The sequence below is a fragment of the Bubalus kerabau genome, chromosome 1 (assembly GCF_029407905.1).
Source record: "Bubalus kerabau isolate K-KA32 ecotype Philippines breed swamp buffalo chromosome 1, PCC_UOA_SB_1v2, whole genome shotgun sequence".
NCBI lineage: Eukaryota > Metazoa > Chordata > Mammalia > Artiodactyla > Bovidae > Bubalus > Bubalus kerabau.
Window position 1 is genome coordinate 279,826,194 of NC_073624.1, and position 22,072 is coordinate 279,848,265.

Consider the following 22,072-nt stretch of genomic DNA (forward strand, 5'->3'; position numbering starts at 1 on the left):
TGTGCCTAGTGACTACCATACTGGATAGCTGGATGGGGCCGCAGCTTGTAAATGTTCTTTGTTGACTTCTGTTTTTTAGCTCAGCACAATTTTGACTCAACCCCCTGACTTCTGTGTCATCCATTTGATCAGTATATTAATGCTAATATATTAGCGTTTTTATTTAGTTACATTTTGGCAGGTTTTTTTTTTTAATGATCATGAAAAAAGTAAGGTTTACTTCTGTCCTGGTTGAAGGAGTTTGAAACGATTTGACAATAACAGAGTTGCTTTTATGACGAATATAATGGAGAACTCATTTTTATCTCACTGCTATAACATATTGAAGGAGGTAGATGATGCTGATTTTCAGTAATAGCAGATAGATTATCTCATAAATATCTAAAAAAGTTTTCACTTGAATTAATTATTTGAAATTATTTAAAAAGTAAATTTATAGATGGTAGTGTGTAGGATAAAAAATTAGAAATGCTGCAAATTGTTCCTGTATTTTTTCCAAAATTTACCACGGTTGTAAATTTAGAACTAGGACTTTGTTTCTTGATGTGTATCAGGACTCTCCTTAAATAGAGGAGAGTCATTACTTCAGTTTTACTGAGAGAGTGACAGAACCATGAAGACTCATAATAGAGGAGAGGGAGATGTGAGATTGTAATAAACCAGCCTTTAAGAAAAAAAATCAAGAGTCGTGTCTTTGGAGGTTCCTTGTAAAACAGTTAAATCCAGCATAAACAAAATTTTACTTTTCTTACATGTTCAGCTACCATTTTTCTTTTCAGTTGCACCTGAAGACGCTCCCCTCAGAGCCAGCGCTCCTGGAAGAGGTGACAAAGCTGTCGCCACACTTGGAAGAAAGCTGGAGCCATTTACAGTCACTCTTTAATCAAAGCCTGTGTGTTCTAAATTATATTAAAAGTGCTTTGTTATAAAAATAAAGTTAGTAGCTAAATCAAAGACTTTTATATTAAAGAGGTTGAATTTAACTCATACCCTTGTTTTCCAAGTTTCAGTGTGAAAGGAAAATAAATGCCAGCACTACTGACTAGTCAGTCACTGTGACTCCACTTTAAATGCTGAATACTTCCTTGAAGTAAAATTATACCCATCTTTTGTTTTAAAGATGTAAAGAGTCTTCTCAAATGATACATTTTCTGAGTTTCTTCATCAGTTACTTGGATATGACTTCTTTTGAATTGTCATCACCAAGCTTGTGTTTTTTGAATGTTTGTAACATACTGAGGTATGCTGGGTCTCTCATGTAAAGTATTACCAAGTTAAACTGAAGTTAAAAGTGATATATAGTTTAAAAAGTGCCTTCATGTTATGAGGTAAAAAGACATGTGTCTTTCCTTGGTGGCCTTTGATGAAAACATAGTTATAACACTGGCCTAGTCCTCTCTCCTTTGTACCCTCTCTCCATTGTACTACACTGTACATTGTAGAATGTCCTCTCTCCATTGTACATTCTAAAGGAACTTATTTTTTTTTAATACGAGAGGTGCTTTCACAAGGCAACTTGCTATAGGAGGCAGTTGAACAGATACCTGGAATGGGTGAAGGAAATTCCAAATTCCATTGAAGATAGCCTTCAAAGGTCTTTCTTCCCCACGGATGACCTTTTTATTTGGAAAGAAACTGCTGAGTACATTTTTGTATCATAACCATTATGAAACCAGGCACTCTGGCACTTTTCCCTTTTTTCATCATTGTTGTTTCTGGGGTTCAAGACTTCAGCAATAAGTGAATTAATAAAGTTCAAACTTTTTATAGTCAAAAGTAGTGTCATTCATAAAATTCAGCTGGTTGTATCTGAATGCCAGTACCATTCTAATTAGGATATAGTTTTACAGAATAATCTCCAAAGGAATAGTCTTCACGAGAAGCTGATCAATGATAACTTTAATTATCAAAGTTTTTTGTTTAATGGTGACGTGTTTTTGTTAAAGGTAGAATTGTTAATAGTAAACTGCTAAAGAAAGAAGCCAGTATTGTTTTGTACTTCGTTCTTTTAGAAATGTATATAAACTTAATAAAGCCATTGACTTAAATGTTAGTAATGACTTAAGTTCTAACTTTAAAAACTGTTATTTCCCCTTGCCCCAAATACTATATTCTAAAGATATGGCAAAATTTCAGTGTACAGTTATGTACAATGTGAAGATTGTACAGCTCTCCTGCATTGCAGGCGGATTCTTTATTGTCTGAGCTACCAGGGAAGCCCAAGAAAACTGGAGTGGGTAGCCTATCCCTCCTCCAGGGGATCTTCCTGACCCAGGGATTGAACTGGGGTCTCCTGCATTGCAGGCAGACTCTTTACCAGCTGAGCTACCAGGGAAGCCCTAATTATCACAAGTTCTAACTTTAAAAACTGTTTCCCCTTGCCCCAAATACTATATTCTAAAGATATGGCAAATTTCAGTGTACAGTTATGTACAATGTGAAGATAATAAGAGTTCTAAACTGAAATTGTATTACTATAACAAATCTTGAACTTTCTTTTTCAAATGAAAATACAGGAGTTCAGTATATTGTTTTTATTAGAGATAGCTTTAGATAGTAGTAAAGCATCATTTTGGCAGGTAACCTTCCAGAATTTTTCCTGTATGTTCACCATCAAAGGAAAATTTTTTGTGTATATTTTTTCTTAAAATGTTAACAGTTTGTGATGCTTTTTCTTTACCTTTTAAATTGCAAATGTACTATGTGACTGCATTTAAAACATCAGTCTACTTTTGATTAACAGTCCCAATACCTTCCCTAGAAGTAACAATTGTTAACTTTCCATTTAGTCACTTCCATGTTTTCTGTGAATGTATATATATGTAATCGCCACAAGAAATGTATAGCTTCAGTTTTTACATAGATATATGTATATCATTCTGCAACTTTTCTCCGTGGTCTCTTTGAATATAATCTCACCTGTTGATTTTTGTATAGTGTTCCACAACCTACTTAGCCTATAATGGACACTAGGGTAGTTTACTGCTTTTTTTTCTATTTTCAAACAGTGCTAAAAGAGTATCATCCTGTATGATTGTATGGGCATAAGGATTTATTGTATGCTTAAGCTTTGACTTGCTGAGCCAGAGTTCGGCAGTTTTAAAGAGATACTTCATTGATTAAATTTTTTAAATTTATAGGTGAAAAATTGTCATTTTTATTGTTTATGTTTAGGAAAAACCTTTACTAGTAGGTAAAGGTAAAGATGGACATCTTTTCATATATTGATGGACATCTTTTCATATATTTGCTTTAGACATGTGAATTGCCTTTTGCCAGCACTGCTCATTTTTCTGTGAATGATTTGTCTTTTTATCTCATGAATTAGTTAGGAATTTTTCATGTAGTTTGGATATAGATAGTAGTCTTTTACATCTGTTTCAGTGTTTTTTCCCAGTTGGTCGCTTGTCTTTAGTTTTACTTTTGGTATTTTTAAACAGATGTTTTATATTTATATATAGTTAAATTGATAAATATTTTTAGGACTTTTATTTCAAAATATAGATAGAGCGTGTTCTGTATTTTTTTCTAAGTTAATTATGTATGCATCTAGATCTCCATTTTATTCAAAAGTCCAAAAACTATTTGTTGAAATCCATTCTTCCTGATTTGGGGTGGTGTTTTATTATGTGTTAAATTCTCTAATTAAGGCATTTAATTTTCCTAATAAATAATGCATTGTTTACAGTTTTCTGGTATGTTTTCAGAAATGGTGGGAGTGATGCATTCCTAATGTTTTTCAGAAATTTCTTGGCTGTTAGTGAGCATTTTTGAGGTTTTGATTTTAGTCGCAGTACATTCATAGTACTGATTTGAAGAGAATTGCAGTTGACTCTTAAGCAGGAGGTTAGGGGTGCCACCTTTCATGCAGTCAAATCTGAGTATAATTTATAGTTGGCTCTCCATACTTGTGGTTCCTCCATATCCATGGTTCTGCATCTGTACTATATGATCTGAATTCAACTAACTGTAGACGATACATACCTGAAAAAAAAAAGTATAAATGGACCACACAGTTCAAACCTGTGTTGTGTTATTCAAGGGTCAACCCTGCAATAGTATTTCTCTACTATTTCTCTACTGTTTCAGGGTTGGCCCTTAAAAAACACAGGTTTGAACTGTGTGGTCCACTTATTTCTTGGGCTTCTGTTGTGGCTCAACTGGTAAAGAATCCACCTGCAATGCAGGAGATCTGGGTTAGATCCCTGGGTTCGGAAGATCCCCTGGAGAAGGGAAAGGCTACCTACTCCAGTATTCCGACCTGGAGAATTACATGGACTGTATAGTCCATGGGGTCACAAAGAGTCAGACACGACTGAGCAACTTTCACTTTTCACTTGAAAACAATGTGTTTTCATTAAACCAGGAGTGGTATTCTCTTAATTTAATAAGATTTCTTTATATAATTATACATTTTTTGACAGATTAAATTCTGGGGATTTTATTTTCATTGCTATAGTGAAATATGTCTTTTTCAAATAAAGTTTATAATTGATTATTGCCATCATGGTAAAAGCAATTTGCTTTTTATACAGTGATCTTTTATGACACTGCAGAACTCTTAAAAGTTTGTCAGTATAGATTTAGGAAATCCAAGAGAATCCCATCTTCTGCAATTGATGAGCCTTTGTTTTTTTATCCAGTATTCATATTTCAGGGCTTGCCAGGTGGTAAAGTGATGACGAATTTGCTTGCCAATGCAGGAGATGCAAGAAACATGGGTTCCATCCCTGGGTCAGGAAGATCCCCTGGTGTAGCAAATGGTAACCTGCTCCAGTATTCTTGCCTGGATAATTCCACAGGTAGAGGAGCCTGGTGGGCTACAGTCCATGGGATCACAAAGAGTGCAACATGACTGAGCACACACAAACATTGATATTTCACTGTTGAGGTCCTTTAACGGACCGGAACCTGGTGGTCTGGAGTTGACCTATAAGAAAGTAAAGGGAGAGAAAGAGGCTGATATTCCTTGGTTTATGCAGAAAGCCAATGAAGCCCCTGCATGGGGCTTGCTCTGTTCACGAAGGCCTCAGGCACCCTCTTGATGGGGTAAAGGTGCAGAGTGCCTTCTCAAGAGGGTCTTAGAAGCCTGGGCAGGAAAGTGAACTCAGAGAGCCTCTGCACTCCAGGGAAGCAGCCTGAAAAAGAGAGGGAGAGAGAGAAAAAGAAAGACACGGGGACCAGAGCTCTGATGGAGCAAAGTTGTTTTAATCAACATGGTGTGGGCATATATACTGTCTTACAAGGTAGCTCTCAGCAAAGATAAAGATTAAAATTCCAGACTTAACAAAACATAGGTGATCCATATTAGAGTTGTAAACAACGACTTTTACCTTATGGTTCACAAGAAGGAAGAGGGTACTTACCACTGTATAAAAAAACTAATGAAGGAAATGCCTGGATTCCTCAGCCCCCTGGAGAGGCTTGCCTCTCCTCTTAATTCCTGAGTATTCAGGAATTAATAAGGAACAGAATTCCTGACAGATCCAAAAGAGCACACAGGAAGCCTCCTGTTAAATGCTTCCTGACATTTCACATAGTTGTTTTTAGTTAGAATTGCGTTAGCAATCCAGCACAGAATGTTGGCTACTAGCAGTGCTTAGAGATTTTTATGTTTGTGTAGTTACTGACAAGTGGAAATGCTTTTAGTGTTCCACCATTAAGGATAATGTATGCTCTGAATTTGTGGTAGATAGCCTTGGTTAAGTTCTGCTACTTAAAAATATTTAGACTAGAGGTAAATGTTATATGATTATACAGTAGAAATGACAGATAGATTCAAGGGATTAGATTACTGTAGAGTGCCTGAAGACCTATGGACAGAGGTTCGTGACATTGTACCCAAGGCAGTGATCAAGACCATCCCCAAACAAAAGAAATGCAAAAAGGCAAAATGGTTGTCTGAGGAGGCCTTACAAATAGCTGAGAAAAGAAGAGAAGCTGAACGCAAAGGAGAAAAGGAAAGATACACCCACAAGGAGAGATAAGAAAGCCTTCTTCAGTGATCACTACAAAGAAATAGAGGAAAATAATAGAATGGGAAAGACTAGATATCTCTCTAAGAAAATTAGAGATACAAAGGGAACATTTCATGCAAAGATCGGCTCAATAAAGGACAGAAATGGTAGGGACCTAATAGAAGCAGGAGATACTAAGAAGAGGTGACAAGAATACACAGAACTGTACAAAAAAGATCAAGACCCAGATAATCATGATGGTGTGCTCACTCACCCAGAGCCAGACATCCTGGAATGTGAAGTCAAGTGGGCCTGAGGAAGCATCACTACAAACAAAGCTAGTGGAGGTGATGGAATTCCAGTTGAGCAATTCAAATCGTAAAAGATGATGCTGTGAAAGTGCTGCACTCAATATGCCAGCAAATTGGGAAAACTCAGCAGTGGCCACAGGACTGGAAAAGGTCAGTTTTCATTCCAATCCCAAAGAAAGGCAATGCCAAAGAATACTCAAACTACTGCACAATTGCTCTCATGTCACACGCTAGCAAAGTAATGCTCAAAATTGTCCAAGCCAAGCTTCAACAGTACGTGAACTGAGAACTTTCAGATGTTCAACTAGATATAGAAACAGCAGAGGAACCAGAGATCAAAAAGCCAACATCAGTTGGATCATAGAAAAATGAAGAGAAACATCTACTTCTCCTTTTTTGACTTATGTTCCAAAGCCTTTGTGTGGACCACAACAATGTGGAAAATTCTTCAAGAGATGGAAATACCAGACGATCTTACATGCCTCCTGAGAAATCTGTAGTCAGGTCAAGAAGCAACTGTTAGATTTGGACATGGAACAGTGGACTGGTTCCTAATTGGGAAAGGAGTACATCAAGGCTGTACATTGTCATCCTGCATATTTAACTTATATGCAGAGTACATCTTGAGAAATGCTGGGCTGGAGGAAGCACAAGCTGGAAGCAAGGTTGCCAGGAGAAATATCAGTAACCTCAGATAAGCAAATAACACCACCCTTATGGCAGAAAGTGAAGAGGAACTAAAGAGCTTCTTGAGGGTGAAAGAAAAGAGTGAAAAGGCTTGCTTAAAACTCAACATACAAAAAACTAAGATCATCGCATCTGGTCCCATCACTTCATGACAAATTGATGGGGAAACAGTGGAAACAGCGACAGACTTTATTTTCTTGGGCTCCAAAATCACTGCAGATGGTGACTGCAGCCATGAAATTAAAAGACGCTTGCTCCTTGGAAGAAAAGTTATGCCAACCTAGACAGCATATTAAAAAGCACATACATTATTTTGCTGACAAAGGTCTGTGTAGTCAAAGCTATGGTTTATTCAGTATTCTTGTGTGGATGTGAGAGTAGGACCATAAAGAAAGCTTCCGTTCAGTTCAGTTCAGTTCAGTTGCTCAGTCGTGTCCGACTCTTTGTGACCCCATGAATCGCAGCACGCCAGGCCTTCCTGTCCATCACCAACTCCCGGAGTTCACCCAGACTCACGTCCATCGAGTCAGTAATGCCATCCAGCCATCTCATCCTCTGTCGTCCCCTTCTCCTCCTGCCCCCAATCCCTCCCAGCATCAGAGTCTTTTCCAATGAGTCAACTCTTCACATGAGGTGGCCAAAGTACTGGAGTTTCAGCTTTAGCATCAGTCCTTCCAAAGAAATCCCAGGGCTGATCTCCTTCAGAATGGACTGTTTGGATCTCCTTGCAGTCCAAGGGACTCTCAAGAGTCTTCTCCAACACCACAGTTCAAAAGCATCAATTCTTCGGCACTCAGCCTTCTTCACAGTCCAACTCGCACATCCATACATGACCACAGGAAAAACCATAGCCTTGACTAGATGAACCTTTGTTGGCAAAGTAATGTCTCTGCTTTTGAATATGCTATCTAGGTTGGTCATAACTTTGCTTCCAAGGAGTAAGCGTCTTTTAATTTAATGGCTGCAGTCACCATCTGCAGTGATTTTGAAGCCCCCCAAAATAAAGTCTGACACTGTTTCCACTGTTTCCCCACCTATTTCCCATGAAGTGATGGGACCAGATGCCATGATCTTCGTTTTCTGAATGTTGAGCTTTAAGCCAACTTTTTCACTCTCCACTTTCATCAAGAGGCTTTTTAGTTCCTCTTCACTTTCTGCCATAAGAGTGGTGTCATCTGCATATCTGAGGTTATTGATATTTCTCCCAGCAATCTTGATTCCAGCTTGTGTTTCTTCCAGTCCAGCGTTTCTCATGATGTACTCTGCATAGAAGTTAAATAAGCAGGGTGACAATATACAGCCTTGATGTACTCCTTTTCCTATTTGGAACCAGTCTGTTTTTCCATGTCCAGTTCTAACTGTTGCTTCCTGACCTGCATATAGATTTCTCAAAAGGCAGATCAGGTGGTCTGGTATTCCCATCTCTTTTAGAATTTTCCACAGTTTATTGTGATCCACACAGTCAAAGGCTTGGGCATAGTCAATAAAGCAGAAATAGATGTTTTTCTGGAACTCTCTTGCTTTTTCCATGATCCAGCAGATGTTGGCAAGTTGATCTCTGGTTCCTCTGCCTTTTCTAAAACCAGCTTGAACATCAAGAAGTTCACTGTTCACATATTGCTGAAGCCTGGCTTGGAGAATTTTGAGCATTACTTTACTAGAATGTGAGATGAGTGCAATTGTGCAGTAGTTTGAGCATTTTTTGGCATTGCCTTTCTTTGAGATTGGAATGAATACTGACCTTTTCCAGTCCTGTGGCCACTGCTGAGTTTTCCAAATTTGCTGGCATATTGAGTGCAGCACTTTCACAGCATCATCTTTCAGGATTTGAAAGAGCTCAACTGGAATTCCATCACCTCCACTAGCTTTGTTCGTAGTGATGCTTTCTAAGGCCCATTTGACTTAGTGCTAAAAAAATTGATGCTTTTGAACTGTGGTGTTGGAGAAGACTGTTGAGAATCCCTTGGACTGCAAGGACATCAAACCAGTCAACTGTAACAGAAATTAGTCCTGAATTTTCATTGGGAGGACTGAAGCTGAAGCTGAAACTCCAATATTTTGGCTACCTGATGTGAAGAAGTGACTCATTGGAAAAGACCCTGATGCTGGGAAAGATTTAAGGCAGGAGGAGAAGGGGACAACAGAGGATGAGATTGTTGGATGGTATCACTGACTCAATGGACATGAGTTTGAGCAAATTTTGGGAGGTGTTGACGGAGAGGGAAGCCTGATGCTGCAGTCCATGGGGTCGAAAAGAGTTGGAGATGACTGAGAGACTGAACCGAACTGATAGAATTTTATCAAGTGTTGGTTTTCAGCATATGTTAGAAAATCAATATCTTGGTGTAATTGGTGAATTTTATTCAAAGATTTCTAACAGTGAGTCACTTTGACTTCGGTAGTATCACTTTTTGTGAGGTGAAACTGGCATACTTTTGTCTTATGAAATTCATTTATTGATACATTTTTTGAACTTATCTATTTAAGGGGATAAAAGCTTGCATAAAGTCTTCATTACATGGTGATTTTTAACTACTTAATTTTTTCTATTGTTACTGAAGTAATTGGAAATTCTGTCTCTTCTCAGTCCAATGTTGGTAAACTCTGTTTTCCTTACAAATTGACTTTGTAAATCTAAATTTTGAAATTTGTTAAATTATATTAGGATTATGCCTTTTTTTAATTGCTAGGTTATAAGTGACCAAAACCTAACCCAAATATATGAGTATCTACAATGTCCAGGAATAAAAATTGGCTTTATCTACTGCTAGATCCATGGATTCCACAAGAATTAGTCCTTTTCTCCATCTCCATTCTGTTCTCACTTTTAGTTATCTGTTCAGTCACAATCTCTCCTCATTCTCTGAGTCGTCAGATATTTATTGAGAACTTACTATGTGCCAGCATCTTGTGTTGGGAGTCTAAGTGATCAAAACTTGAAACAATACAGGTGTCAGCCTCTCTGAATTTATGTATTTTCCACATAAACTGAACGATAGTGAGGGTCACTGTTTGGTGATGTATTTGGGCAGAAGGAGAGGCGTGTGACAGCTCAGTTTTCCAAGCCTGTGGGTGACATTTGGAGAGCTGAGTTTTCCACTGGCTTCATTAGGGCAACTAGGGAGAGCTCAGAGTCTACTGTTCAAAGGCTGGCTGCCAAGCCACTGTGACAAAGTGAGCCATGACCCCACAGCAGCGTGTGGCTGCACCATCCTAGCCCACAGCTCAGTTGGAAGGTGCTAAATGGAATGGTGGTGGTGGGTGAAGGAAGGAGGAGAGAAGGATCTGGCAACAGAGAAGGCTTTCTGTTATCCATATGCACTCTTGGAAAAAAGGGAGTGGATTGAACCACTAAGAAAGAAATAGACTTGGTAGAAAATCTGAACATGTAATTCCACTGAACATGTATTCAAAAGAGCCTAATGCAAAAGAGACCGAGATACCTTTTATTTGGTAAATTTGTTTCCCCCATGCCCCAAATCAGTGGCATGAGAGTTTGGGATGATTTTAGTCCGTTATATAAAAAATTCTGTAGGGATTTTTTTTCAGTGTCTGTACTGTAGGCTGAATTTCCAATTCCAATTATGCTAATTTCCAATTCCAGGTGAATTCTACTAGACATCTCTAAAGAAGTACACAGAATATTCAGTATTTAGTTTTCATCTACACCAAAGACATGCAGATAGCTGATTTAATGTTCAAGGGAAAAAATAATGGTATAAATCCTAGACAATTGTTAGCAATATTACCTATTTGCAATTGCAGCCAGGAATGTATATTTCAAATCAAAAGGTTTTGTTACCGTTTTTATTTTTTCCACTGTCTCTAACTAACCAGTCTTTACAACTTACTTATTTTGGCTTTTTTTCCCTGTCTGAACTTTACAAGTCTGGCCTCTATCCCGTAACTCGGGGCTTTGTTTCCTCATTTGTGACCACACCCTGCTCTCTATAGAGGAAATATGCAAGCGCAGTGGCCGAATTAGTGGCAGGTGTGAGCATTTTCCAGCCTGAATTCAGTTCACCGTCTGAATTGAGTCTCTAAGCAGTATAATTCACGAAAAGGTGACAGCCTCCCATCCAGCAGTGTTGCATTCCTTTCTCCAGTTACTGACTTAAATAATTCTGCTTCATCGAATGCTACTTACTTAGTGCCTACGCTCTGAGGTGCTGTTTTATGCTCTTGAAATACTATAGAAAACAAAACATACATGGACTCTTGTGGAGCTGTTTTAAAACTCATCCTTTCATACTCTGTTAGTGGCCATTTTCTTTTGCTCTTGTTTAGTGCAAACACACGAGACGGTTTCTACACCCCAGACTTCGCAAGACCAGTAGCTACGGATTTGTTTTGAATGCGCATGTGCATGCGTGCCCGCTGCCTATGCGCCTGCGTGCGTGCCTGCGTGCGTGCCTGCGTGCGTGCCTGCGTGCGTGCGTGCCTGCGTGCGTGCCTGCGTGCGCTTCGTACGTGCCTGCGACAGGAGGTCGCTGCCGCTGCTGCCAAGTCACTTCAGTCGTGTCCGACCCTGTGCGACCCCATAGACGGCAGCCCACCAGCTCCCCCGCCCCTGGGATTCTCCAACAAGAACACTGGAGTGGGTTGCCATTTCCTTCTCCAATGCATGAAAGTGAAAAGTGAACGTGAAGTCGCTCAGTCGTGTCCGACCCTTGGCGTGGACTGCAGCCCACCAGGCTCCCCCGTCCATGGGGTGTGCCAGGCAAGAGTACTAGAGTGGGGCGCCATTGCCTTCTCCAGGAGGTCTCTAGTACCTTCTAAACATGTGCCGTACCCGCATGAGAGGAAGTACGACACGAGGAAGCGCATGCTTGTTGTTTGGCTGCCATTCTTTTCTGAGAGAATTTGGTTATAACTTAGAAAAGCAAGACAACGTGAGAGAAAAATAACTTTAAAAAAAGCAACACTTGTTTTCCTCAGAAGGCACCACCTGTAGGTTCTCTGAAGGGAGGCAACGGGTTGGTGCTAGATGACGACCTTTGGGGGAGTAGAAGAGAGGCGTCAGCCCGACCGCGCCTGCGTGACGGGGCTCCTGGAGCCGAAGGCCGGGCTCCAGGGGCTGTGGTGCCCGCGCCCGCTCCTGGCACAGTGAACACGTTCCGGCCCCACGGGAAGGCGGGCGCGGGGAAGGAGGTGAGGCGACGGTCGCTGCGACAGCCGGGGCTGTAACCAGCGAGGAGACAGGCACACATGGGCACGTGTGCTTCCCTTAGTCCGCCCCTGTACCCTCTCCTCAGTGGCTCTTAAAGAATCCTGTGTGGGGTTCGACAGAGTGTTGGGGATACCAACGCAAACGAGACAAGGTGCCCAGCCCCAAAACTCCGACGAGATGAGCCACACAGGAGCAGCGCCTCTGCGTCTATGGAGCCAGGAGAGACTGCGTTGAGAGGACAGCTGTCAGGAGAGCTCTAAAGACAGGTGGGTGGCCAGGGGGGTGGTGGGTAGAGAGAGGCAAGAATTCAGGAACCCGGGGCAGAGAAAAAGGCAGGGGAGAGTCAGGGGTGACTAAATGCATGCTCTGTGTTACTCCAGGGAGTGCGGACACCCCTGGTCCTTGGGTGTAAAGGAAGCAAAGTTTTTTGTGATGTTTTATGTATTTAACTTAAAATTAGACAAAATTGGATAAAAAATTAACTTGATTCTGCATATTGGTTTGTTTGCATTTCAGTATTCTTTATATTTAGGGTTGTTTTTTTTTTTTTTATTCTTTTTTACTTTGCATTTAGTTTTTCAAATAAAATGTATATATATACACACACATATTTGCACACATACATGTAGATAGATAGCTTGTCACCCATCCGTCCAAACGTGCATACATCCTATTACGTGCATATATCCTATGTGACTGGCCAGAATTGCATGTCATTCTGGAAGCGACCCTTGTAGCTACAACTGTGCTTTCTGCCCAAGCATTGGACCTTCCTCCAAACCTCCAAACTTGACTGATGACACTCGCTTGAGGAATGAAAGTCTCTAGCCTTGGCTCTTTGAGAGGAAGTGATACTCTCCAGGTCCCGTCTTCTCCTACACTTGGCTAACAAGAGCTGAGGTGTAGCAGACCCGTGGAAATGGCCGTGACTCACTTGGCGCTGGGCTGAGCCTGGAGCTCTTTCAGGAAGTGGTGGGAAGGGCAACTAAGATCCTCACACAAAGATCCTCACCTAAATAAGTGGTGTAGTGTGTGCCTCGAATTTCCCAGGAAGCTTGAGGAATATTGGCATGAAGAGTTTCACTCTCTTTCAGTGATAAGGAGAAACAACTCACTTGATTCCTCATGAACTAAATGGCAAAAAAGACACAGTATCATATTAGCTTATCTCTTTGCCCTTTACCAGAGCCCACAAGGAAATTACCATTACCTTTCCTGCTGGGAAGTGACAATCTCTCAACAAATATACCATACCTAGTCATTGGAAAAGACCCTGATGCTGGGGAAAGTTGACAGCAAGGGGAGAAGGGGGAGACAGAGGATGAGATCGTTGGATGGCATCGCTGACTGACTGGACTTCAGTTTGAGCAAACTGAGGGAGATAGTGAAGGACAGGGAAGCCCAGCGTGCTGCAGTTCATGGGATTGCAAAGAGTTGGACATGACTTAGCAACTGAACAACAAACTAATTTTAAACTAATTGAAACTAATTAGTTTCAATAACTAATTTGAAACTAATTTTATCTTTAAAAAATACTGAGCCTTAAAAAGATTATTCTGTTTTGAAACAAAAGGGTTTTTTTCTTACAGTTCTTATGTAACAAGACCACTGAACAAATAACATTGCCCAGAGACACTTAGGGTAAATTTAGATCTTATGGGAAAGTGACTCTCGTTGTTTTCCCTTATCTTCAGAGTGTTCCACCTGGTTGGTTTCCTCCTCCTCTTCTCACGTGCAAGTCCTGTTCTCATGGCTCTGCCTCTGTTTGTGCTGTTGCCTTCAGCTGAACTTCCAAATTTGGTATAAAGTTTATTTCAGTGTTGTGCACACAACAGGTGTACAGTAAATACCTAATTCCATGCTTTTCATAGAGTGATAGAGTTGCCTGGAGATTCCTGAAATCTTTTCAGAGGATCAGCAAAATATTATGAAAAACTATTTTCATAATAAAATTAATTGACTCTTTTTGATCTCAGCATTTCAAATACAGGAAATATTAATAGATATTATCTGCATAACCAAATCCTAGGGTGGGGCTTAATAATTTTTCATAGTGAAGAAGTCCTGAAACCAAAAATGCTGAAAATTACTGCCCTAATTAATTGGCTAAAGAAATACATAATCTCACCAAGAGGTGCTAGCATATCCTATGCAATAAGCTATGCTCATATCTGAAAATGCCTTAAAACCTGATTTTCCAAGATACGGAATATAAGTCAGTACTACTCTTAGATTTTTGGAGAGGGCCAGTGGGGCCAGGGCGACACTCACATTTTGAGGGCCTGTTCAGTGTCAGATTTAGTTGGAATCAGTGGTCTGTTGAGTTCAGTGAGGACTAGATGGCAGACTTTAGGCTAAGATGAAGAAGTGATAAATCAAGAATGCTTAAACTGTTAAATGAAATGTATCAGTCCAGGTGTTTAGAATCAGTTTCAGCTATTTTCAATAGAAAAATCTTTACAAATCTTATGTGGCCTTTGTGGTTAAGAAGATGTCCAAATCACCCCAAGTCACTTGCATGGCCAGCCCTGGGTGTTGGGTGTCTCTGGCACCACTGAAGACTGCGGATCTTGGCCACCACTCTTACTGAAATGGCTTCTGTACAGTACCTCCTCCACAGCAGTGACTTACAATTCATATTGTAGGCATATACTGTGTGGGCACATCCAGTTGGAACAGTCTAAAGCTCATGCCTGTACCCAAGTCACAAGAGAGGCCAAGAGAGTGAGGTTTTGGATTCTGTGTTGGGAATGCAGAGACTTTTAAGTGGGAAATCTTCCAAACATAGAGTTTTCAGGCAATGATTGGAGTGAAAAGTAGGAGTGATATTCCCATAGTTCTTCCCTTGGCTGTCCAACACACACCCTTATTCCTAGCAACAATAACAAAATACTGTCTTTCATGCAGATAAAAACACACTCATCCTTTCCCCTAAATAGAGAAATAATTATCTATCAGTTAAAAATGACTTTAGGATTAACAACAGAAAATCCCAACTAACCATGATTTGAAACAAATGGGACTTACTTTTCTCATACATCAAAATGTCTAGAGATAGGAAATTTTCCCACATTGGTTCAATTATTCAGTGATGCTATAAAGGATATAATTTTTTTCCCCCAGTATCAAGCTCTCAACATTTAATAGAATAAATATACAGAAAAATAGAAGGATATCTGAGGGCTTCCCTGGTGGCTCAGGCAGTAAAGAATTCGCCTGCAATGTGGGAGACCTGGGTTCGATCCCTGGGTTGGGAAGATACTCTGGAGGAGGGCATGGCAACCCCCTCCAGTATTCTTGCCTGGAGAATCCTCATAGACAGAGAAGCCTGGCAGCTACAGTCCATGAGGTTGCACAGTCAGACACAACTGAGCAACTAAGCACAGCACACAGTAGAAGTGAAAGGCACTTTGAACCATTTCAACATAATTAAGATTTATACAATTTTCACAGAACAGTAGGATACAAATTCTATCCTAAGTTCCCATAGACTATAAACCAGGAGACGCTGGAGTATAGGCAGGGACATAAAACAAGGTGCAAAAATTCATGATCTTAAAGTATTGAAATCATATGGTGTCTATTTTCTTATCACTATGGAATTATGTTAGAAATCAGTATCAAAAGACATATTTTCAAGTGCAGTGTGACATTTACCAAGAGAAATATTTGACCATTGAAAGACAATAAAGCTAGAAGACAGGGGAAAAAAAAAAAACCCACTGAGGGTGATTGCAGAGAAGAAATTTAAATGAGAAATGAATATTAAACATACTTTAAAAACCCCAAGGACATAGGGATTTCCCCCGCCCCTGCTTTCCCTGTTTCATTTTAAAGTTCCTCATGTCTTCATTTTGTGGTTTCAAGGTGGCTGCCAACAACTGTAGACATCAGACATTACCAAGCGTGAAAGAAGGAAGATAAGCAAAATTATTTATCCTTTTGAGGTTTTGTTCTTTTAATAGGAAAGACCCCAATCACACGACTCAAACAGATTCTCCCTAAGTATCACTGGATAGAACTGGCTCACATAACTACCACTTGGCCCATCACTGATAAAGAGAAATGATTAACTTAGACTAAACATGATTTGGGCTTCCCCAGTGGCTCAGTGGTAAAAAATCTGCCTGTAATGCAGGAGCCATGGGTTAGATCCCTGAGTCAGGAGGATACTCTGGAGGAGGGCACAACAACCCACTCCGGTATTCTTGCCTGAAAAATCTCATGAACAGAGGAGCCTAGGAGGCTACAGTCCATAAAATCTCAAAGGATTGGACATGACTGAAATGACTTAGCATGCATGCAGCACACAAATCATCCCTAAGGGCTGGGAAAGAGAGCAGTGAGCACTATATAAACATGAAATTGGGATCCTATTAGAAGGGAAGAAATGGCAGGCATTGCTGTTATATTGGCAGTAGATACCGTCTTTGGTTCATAATACCAAAACCAAACAAAACCTACATCACTTTCTACTGGAGATTGTTTTTATTGAGTTGTAGGATATTCAGATACGCAGAATACACCACACTTACGGCAGAAAGTGAAGAGAAACCAAAGAGCCTCCTGATGAAGGTGAAAGGAGGGTGAAAAGATTGGCTTAAAACTCAACATTCAGAAAATGAAGATCATGGCATCCGGTCCCGTCACTTCATGGCAAATGGATGGGGAAACAGGGGAAACAGTGACACACTTATTTTCTTGGGCCCCAAAATCACTGTGGACAGTGACTAAAGCCATGAAATCAAAAGACACTTGCTCCTTGGAAGAAAAGCTATGACCAACCTAGACAGCATATTAAAAAGCAGAGACATTGCTTTGCCTACAAAAGTCTGTCTAGTCAAAGCTATGGTTTTTCCAATTGTCATATATGGATGTGAGAGCTGGACAATAAAAAAGGCTGAGCACTGAAGAGTTGATGCCTTCAAACTGTGGTGTTGGAGAAGACTCTTGAGAGTCCCTTGGACTGCAAGGAGATCAAACCAGTCAATCCTAAAGGAAATCAATCCTGAATATTCATTGGAAGGACTAATGTGGAAACTGAAACTCCAATACTTTGGCCACTGGATGTGAAGAGCTGACTTGTTGGAAAAGACCCTGGTGCTGGGAAAGATTGAAGGCAGGAGGAGAAGGGGATGACAGAGGCGTCATTATCTCAGTGGACATGAGACTCCAGGAAATAGTGAAGGACAGGGAAGCCTTTTGTGCTGCAGTCCTCGGGGTCACAAAGAGTTGGATGTGACTGAGTGACTGAACATCAACAATGGGTTAAATACGATTTAAATGAAAGACATCCAGTGTATAATTTAACTGTGGTCAAATATTTCAATATGAAATGAAAGTGAATGGATGTTAAGAGATGAAAATGGTCCAAATAAGTCCCACTTATCCTCCCTTGTGAGCCTGACTCACCATTTCTGAGTAGCTATGAGTGATGAACACAATATTTCTAGAACTGGCAGCAGTATGGCTCTTAGAAAACAGTCTAGAAGGGAAGATTTAAAGCCAAAGGTGACACTTGTGCCAAGACCTGACCATGTTCTCTTGTATAAATTTGCATTTTAATCAGATCAGATCAGTCGCTCAGTCGTGTCTGACTCTTTGCGACCCCATGAATCACAGCACACCAGGCCTCCCTGTCCATCATCAACTCCCGGAATTCACTCAGACTCACGTCCATCGAGTCAGTGATGCCATCCAGCCATCTCATCCTCTGTCGTCCCCTTCTCCTCCTGCCCCCAATCCCTCCCAGCATCAGAGTCTTTTCCAATGAGTCAACTCATTGCATGAGGTGGCCAAAGTACTGGAGTTTCAGCTTTAGCATCAGTCCTTCCAAAGAAATCCCAGGGCTGATCTCCTTCAGAATGGACTGGTTGGATCTCCTTGCAGTCCACGGGACTCTCAAGAGTCTTCTCCAACACCACAGTTCAAAAGCATCAATTCTTCGGCGCTCAGCCTTCTTCACAGTCCAACTCTCACATCCATACATGACTACTGGAAAAACCATAGCCTTGACTAGATGAACCTTTTTTGGCAAAGTAATGTCTCTGCTTTTCAGTATGCTATCTAGGTTGGTCATAACTTTCCTTCCAAGGAGTAAGCGTCTTTTAATTTCATGGCTGCAGTCACCATCTGCAGTGATTTTGGAGCCCCCAAAAATAAAGTCTGACACTGTTTCCCCATCTACTTCCCATGAAGTGATGGGACCGGATGCCATGATCTTTGTTTTCTGAATGTTGAGCTTTAAGCCAACTTTTTCACTCTCCTCTTTCACCTTCATCAAGAGGCTTTTTAGTTCCTCTTCACTTTCTGCCATAAGGGGGATGTCATCTGCATATCTGAGGTTATTGATATTTCTCCCGGCAATCTTGATTCCAGCTTGTGTTTCTTCCAGTCCAGCATTTCTCATGATATACTCTGCATATAAGTTAAATAAACAGGGTGACAATATACAGCATTTTAATAGCAACCCTTAATTCCAGACTTCCTTCAGATTAAGGTCTGGTGTGAGGTGATGTCATTATTCTGTTTCCCCATCCCCCTCATGTCCTCACTCCGCTAGGTTATTATGAGTAGAGTAGCTGCTCGTATGATTATTTTTTACTGAGGTTTAATTGATATGGGCTTCCCAGGTGGCTCAGTGGTAAAGAATCCACCTGCAATACAGGAGGTGCAGGTTCGATCCCTGGGTCAGAAAGATTCTCTGGAGAAGGAAATGGCAACCCACTCCAGTATTCTTGCCTGGGAAATCCCATGGACAGAGGAGCCTAGAGGGTTACAGTCCATGGGGTTACTAAAGAGTCAGACCTGACTTAGTTACTCAACAACAGCAACAATAATTGATATAAAAATTGTGTGTAATGTATATACTTGAATGAGTTTGGTGCACACTCAGAGAGCCGTGATGGCATCACCACACCTTGGCTGGATCAGAGTGCCCTCTGCTGATGCCTGGAGTCCCTTGCTCGATCAGCACTAAGGCAGGTCTAGTCCAGTGTGTGTGGGCAAAGCGCTGATGAGTCAGTCTTCTCAGCACCTCATCTGTAAGCAGCAACACCTTGTGAAAATTAAGGATTGAAAGGACATTTCAGTCAAGGTATGGGAAATAGATCTGGTTCTATCTCATCTAAAAATGTTAGGTAACAAAATCAGAAAGAAGATGCTAGGGAATATTTTAGAACATTTTCCAAGGGTTTATATTGAATTCAAAACCATCTCAATAGCAACTGTTTGACAATATTCTGTATTCATAAAAAAAGAATGTTTACTTTTAAAAATAAAGACATTTCTATTAGTATGAATTTTACTTTCCATTAAGAAGAAGTGACAAAAAGGGAAATGACTTGTTTTAAGGGGAGAAAACATGCCATGTTACTTTCCAAGAACAACTGATGCTACATTTTTAAGTCAATTCTAAAGAAAACAAATGTAAATAACATAGAGTATTCCATGTTTCATTAAACTTATCATAGCAACTTACAAATTTATCTCTTCCTTCTCCTTCCTTCAAAAACCAGAAAACTACCTGCTTAAAAATTCACATCATTTGGCATTTTTCAGTGGCCAGAAAATAGTTGTCTGTGGAAAACTGGATTGCCAGTTGTAGTTAGTACTCCACTCATAGGGTTTCTGGCTGGCCTGAGAATTAAATTGACATAAAACCAGTTAACAGAAGAAAAGCACACAGATTTATTCCATGGAACTTCTATGTGTCATGGGAATCCTCATAAGAAAATGAAAACCCAAAGAAGTGGCAAAACCTAAATGCTTTTATATTAGGTTGAACAAAGAAAGGCAATTGTGGGACAGTAACTAAATATATGAAGAGGCTAAAGGAAGATGAGAAGTATTTTAACAAAGTTTGCTTGTGCAGAATTCTCTCAGCCTTGACTCCCAGATGGTGATAGCATTTCTTTCCTCCAGAATAAGAAGGACATAGTTCACGTGGGAGTTTTATTGCCTGCTTTCAAGGTGAAAAGCTTTCTTGTACCTGCTGTCAAGTCTTTAGCTCAAAATAATCTTGATGCCCAAATAGCGTAACTGGGCCATGCTTCAGTGACTAAACTCTCTCCACTTTGAGCTTACAGCTGGGCACACAGCATGGCATTAGGAGACTTTGGAGACAGACACACCTGGCTTCCAGCTCTGCCACTTGCCAGCTGGGAAAGCTTAGTTTCTTTGAGTCTCAACTTCCTCATCGGCAGAGTGAGGATAAAAATAATTCTGCCTCATAAGGTTATTTTGAGAGTTTATTCCATGTGAAATTCTGGGCTCTGATAGGCCTAATCCTCCTGGATTGGGGAGCAATCTGAGAAATAGGTGATCTCAATTGCTGACTGAGTCCCACTGGCATCGCTGAGTGAGGCTTCCCCTTTTTCCAGAGAGAGAGAAACAGCAAGTCTGCAATGCCCCAAAAGTTACCCAACATACAAGACTGGATTTACAGAGTTTCTCACAATTGTAAACCCCCTCTTCCTTTGGTTCTTATTTCACCCAGGTGCCTACCTAATGCCTCCCTCGAGGCGGTCTTCCCACCAGAGGCCCCAGTGAGCTGTGTGCACCTGCCCCTTTCGTGCGCACTCTGTGCCTCTGCCTCTGAGTGCATCTGTCTTTATGACGTGTAGGGGAGTCTGGTATCTTAGTCTTTGTTGAATCTGCACTGTCTTTCCTTGGAGTTATTTTTACTTACTCTTGATACTCTATTCATTAGAGACCAACCACATTACTTTTTGGTCACATACAAAGAACCAGAGATTTTCCTTCCATAATGCCCTAGATATAGACACCCGTCACCAACACCAGTTTATCTGCTTGTATTTTGTCAGTCCTTGACCTTTTTTTCTTGTTTGTTTGTTTTGTGCAGAACTTTATCCTCAGGTTGTCTACTTATTTCTAAAAATACCGCTTAATTTGAACACATGAACAAGTATTTTCAGCTAATTTAATTCATTTTTTCCCCCAGCAATGAAAATTTTGTGTGAAAAGTCTGAAATAGCATATAACGTGGGGATCTGATGCAAAGGTCGGCCCTTAATATCTGAGAGGTTTTGATGGAAACAGACTTTAGAAAATACTATTCATTATTAGAGGCTTCCTTAGGTGTGTTTATACTGAAAAAGCAACTACGGACAAGCAATTCAGTCTGAGTCTATTCAGCAGCTCTCCACTTGTAGGAGCAGAGAAACATGGAGGAAAGATTGAAATTATTAAAACTGAGAAGCCTGAAGCAGAGGCCTCAAGGAGCAGGGATTCGTAGAGCTCTGAGGCGTGCTTCCTGGACCCGGAATTTAGAGCTCTGAGGACAGCGGTGCAACCTCACTGATGTTTGTGCCTCAGGAACAAGGCACTGGAGGATTGCTAAACAGAGACAAAATGGATCTCTAAGGAAGCTGCATTGGCCAACTGTTGCTGGCACCTCTGAATGAGTCCATGAGGCCATGAGGTCCTGCTGCTGCTGCTGCTGCTAAGTCGCTTCAGTCGTGTCCAACTCTGTGCGACCCCATAGACAGCAGCCCACCAGGCTCCCCCGTCCCTGGGATTTTCCAGACAAGAACACTGGAGTGGGTTGCCATTGCCTTCTCCAATCATGAGGTCCTAGTGGTCTGGAAAAACTGCCAGCTGGAATCATCCTTGCCTCTGGAGTAAATTGATGTATCAGAGGGGGGTTGCTGGAGGACTGCTGACTAGAGCAGGAGGCAGCAGGAGCGTGTCTCTTCTTGCACTGCAGCTTGTCGTCCTGTAGTCTTCCTTCAGCAGCCCCTTGTTAGGGGACCCTGACAGGACTCAGGAGAGAATATCAGTTCTTCCTACTCCCTAGAAATTAGCAGCAATGTCATTTCCCTGTGCGGAGAAGGCAGTGGCACCCCACTCCAGTGTTCTTGCCTGGAAAATCCCATGGATGGAGGAGCCTGGTGTCCATGGGGTTGCTAAGAGTCGGACACGCCTGA

General features: G+C 40.9%; 1 protein-coding gene and 1 long non-coding RNA gene across 10 annotated transcripts in view; both read left to right on the top strand.

The window, feature by feature from the left end:
• WDR36 (WD repeat domain 36) overlaps nt 1–3,687 on the top strand; it is a 43,580-nt gene extending 39,893 nt beyond the window's left edge. The window contains exon 23 of the mRNA XM_055565954.1: nt 780–3,687. Coding sequence (XP_055421929.1) covers nt 780–929 — 150 coding nt within the window. The 3' untranslated portion in view covers nt 930–3,687. The remainder of the gene's footprint in view (nt 1–779) is intronic.
• Nucleotides 3,688–9,940: 6,253 nt separating this feature from the next.
• Nucleotides 9,941–22,072, top strand: part of LOC129641170 (uncharacterized) — a 68,940-nt gene continuing 56,808 nt past the window's right edge. For all 9 annotated transcript variants that reach the window (XR_008709199.1, XR_008709232.1, XR_008709234.1 and 6 more), the window contains exon 1: nt 9,941–12,391. This is a non-coding gene — a long non-coding RNA (uncharacterized LOC129641170). The remainder of the gene's footprint in view (nt 12,392–22,072) is intronic.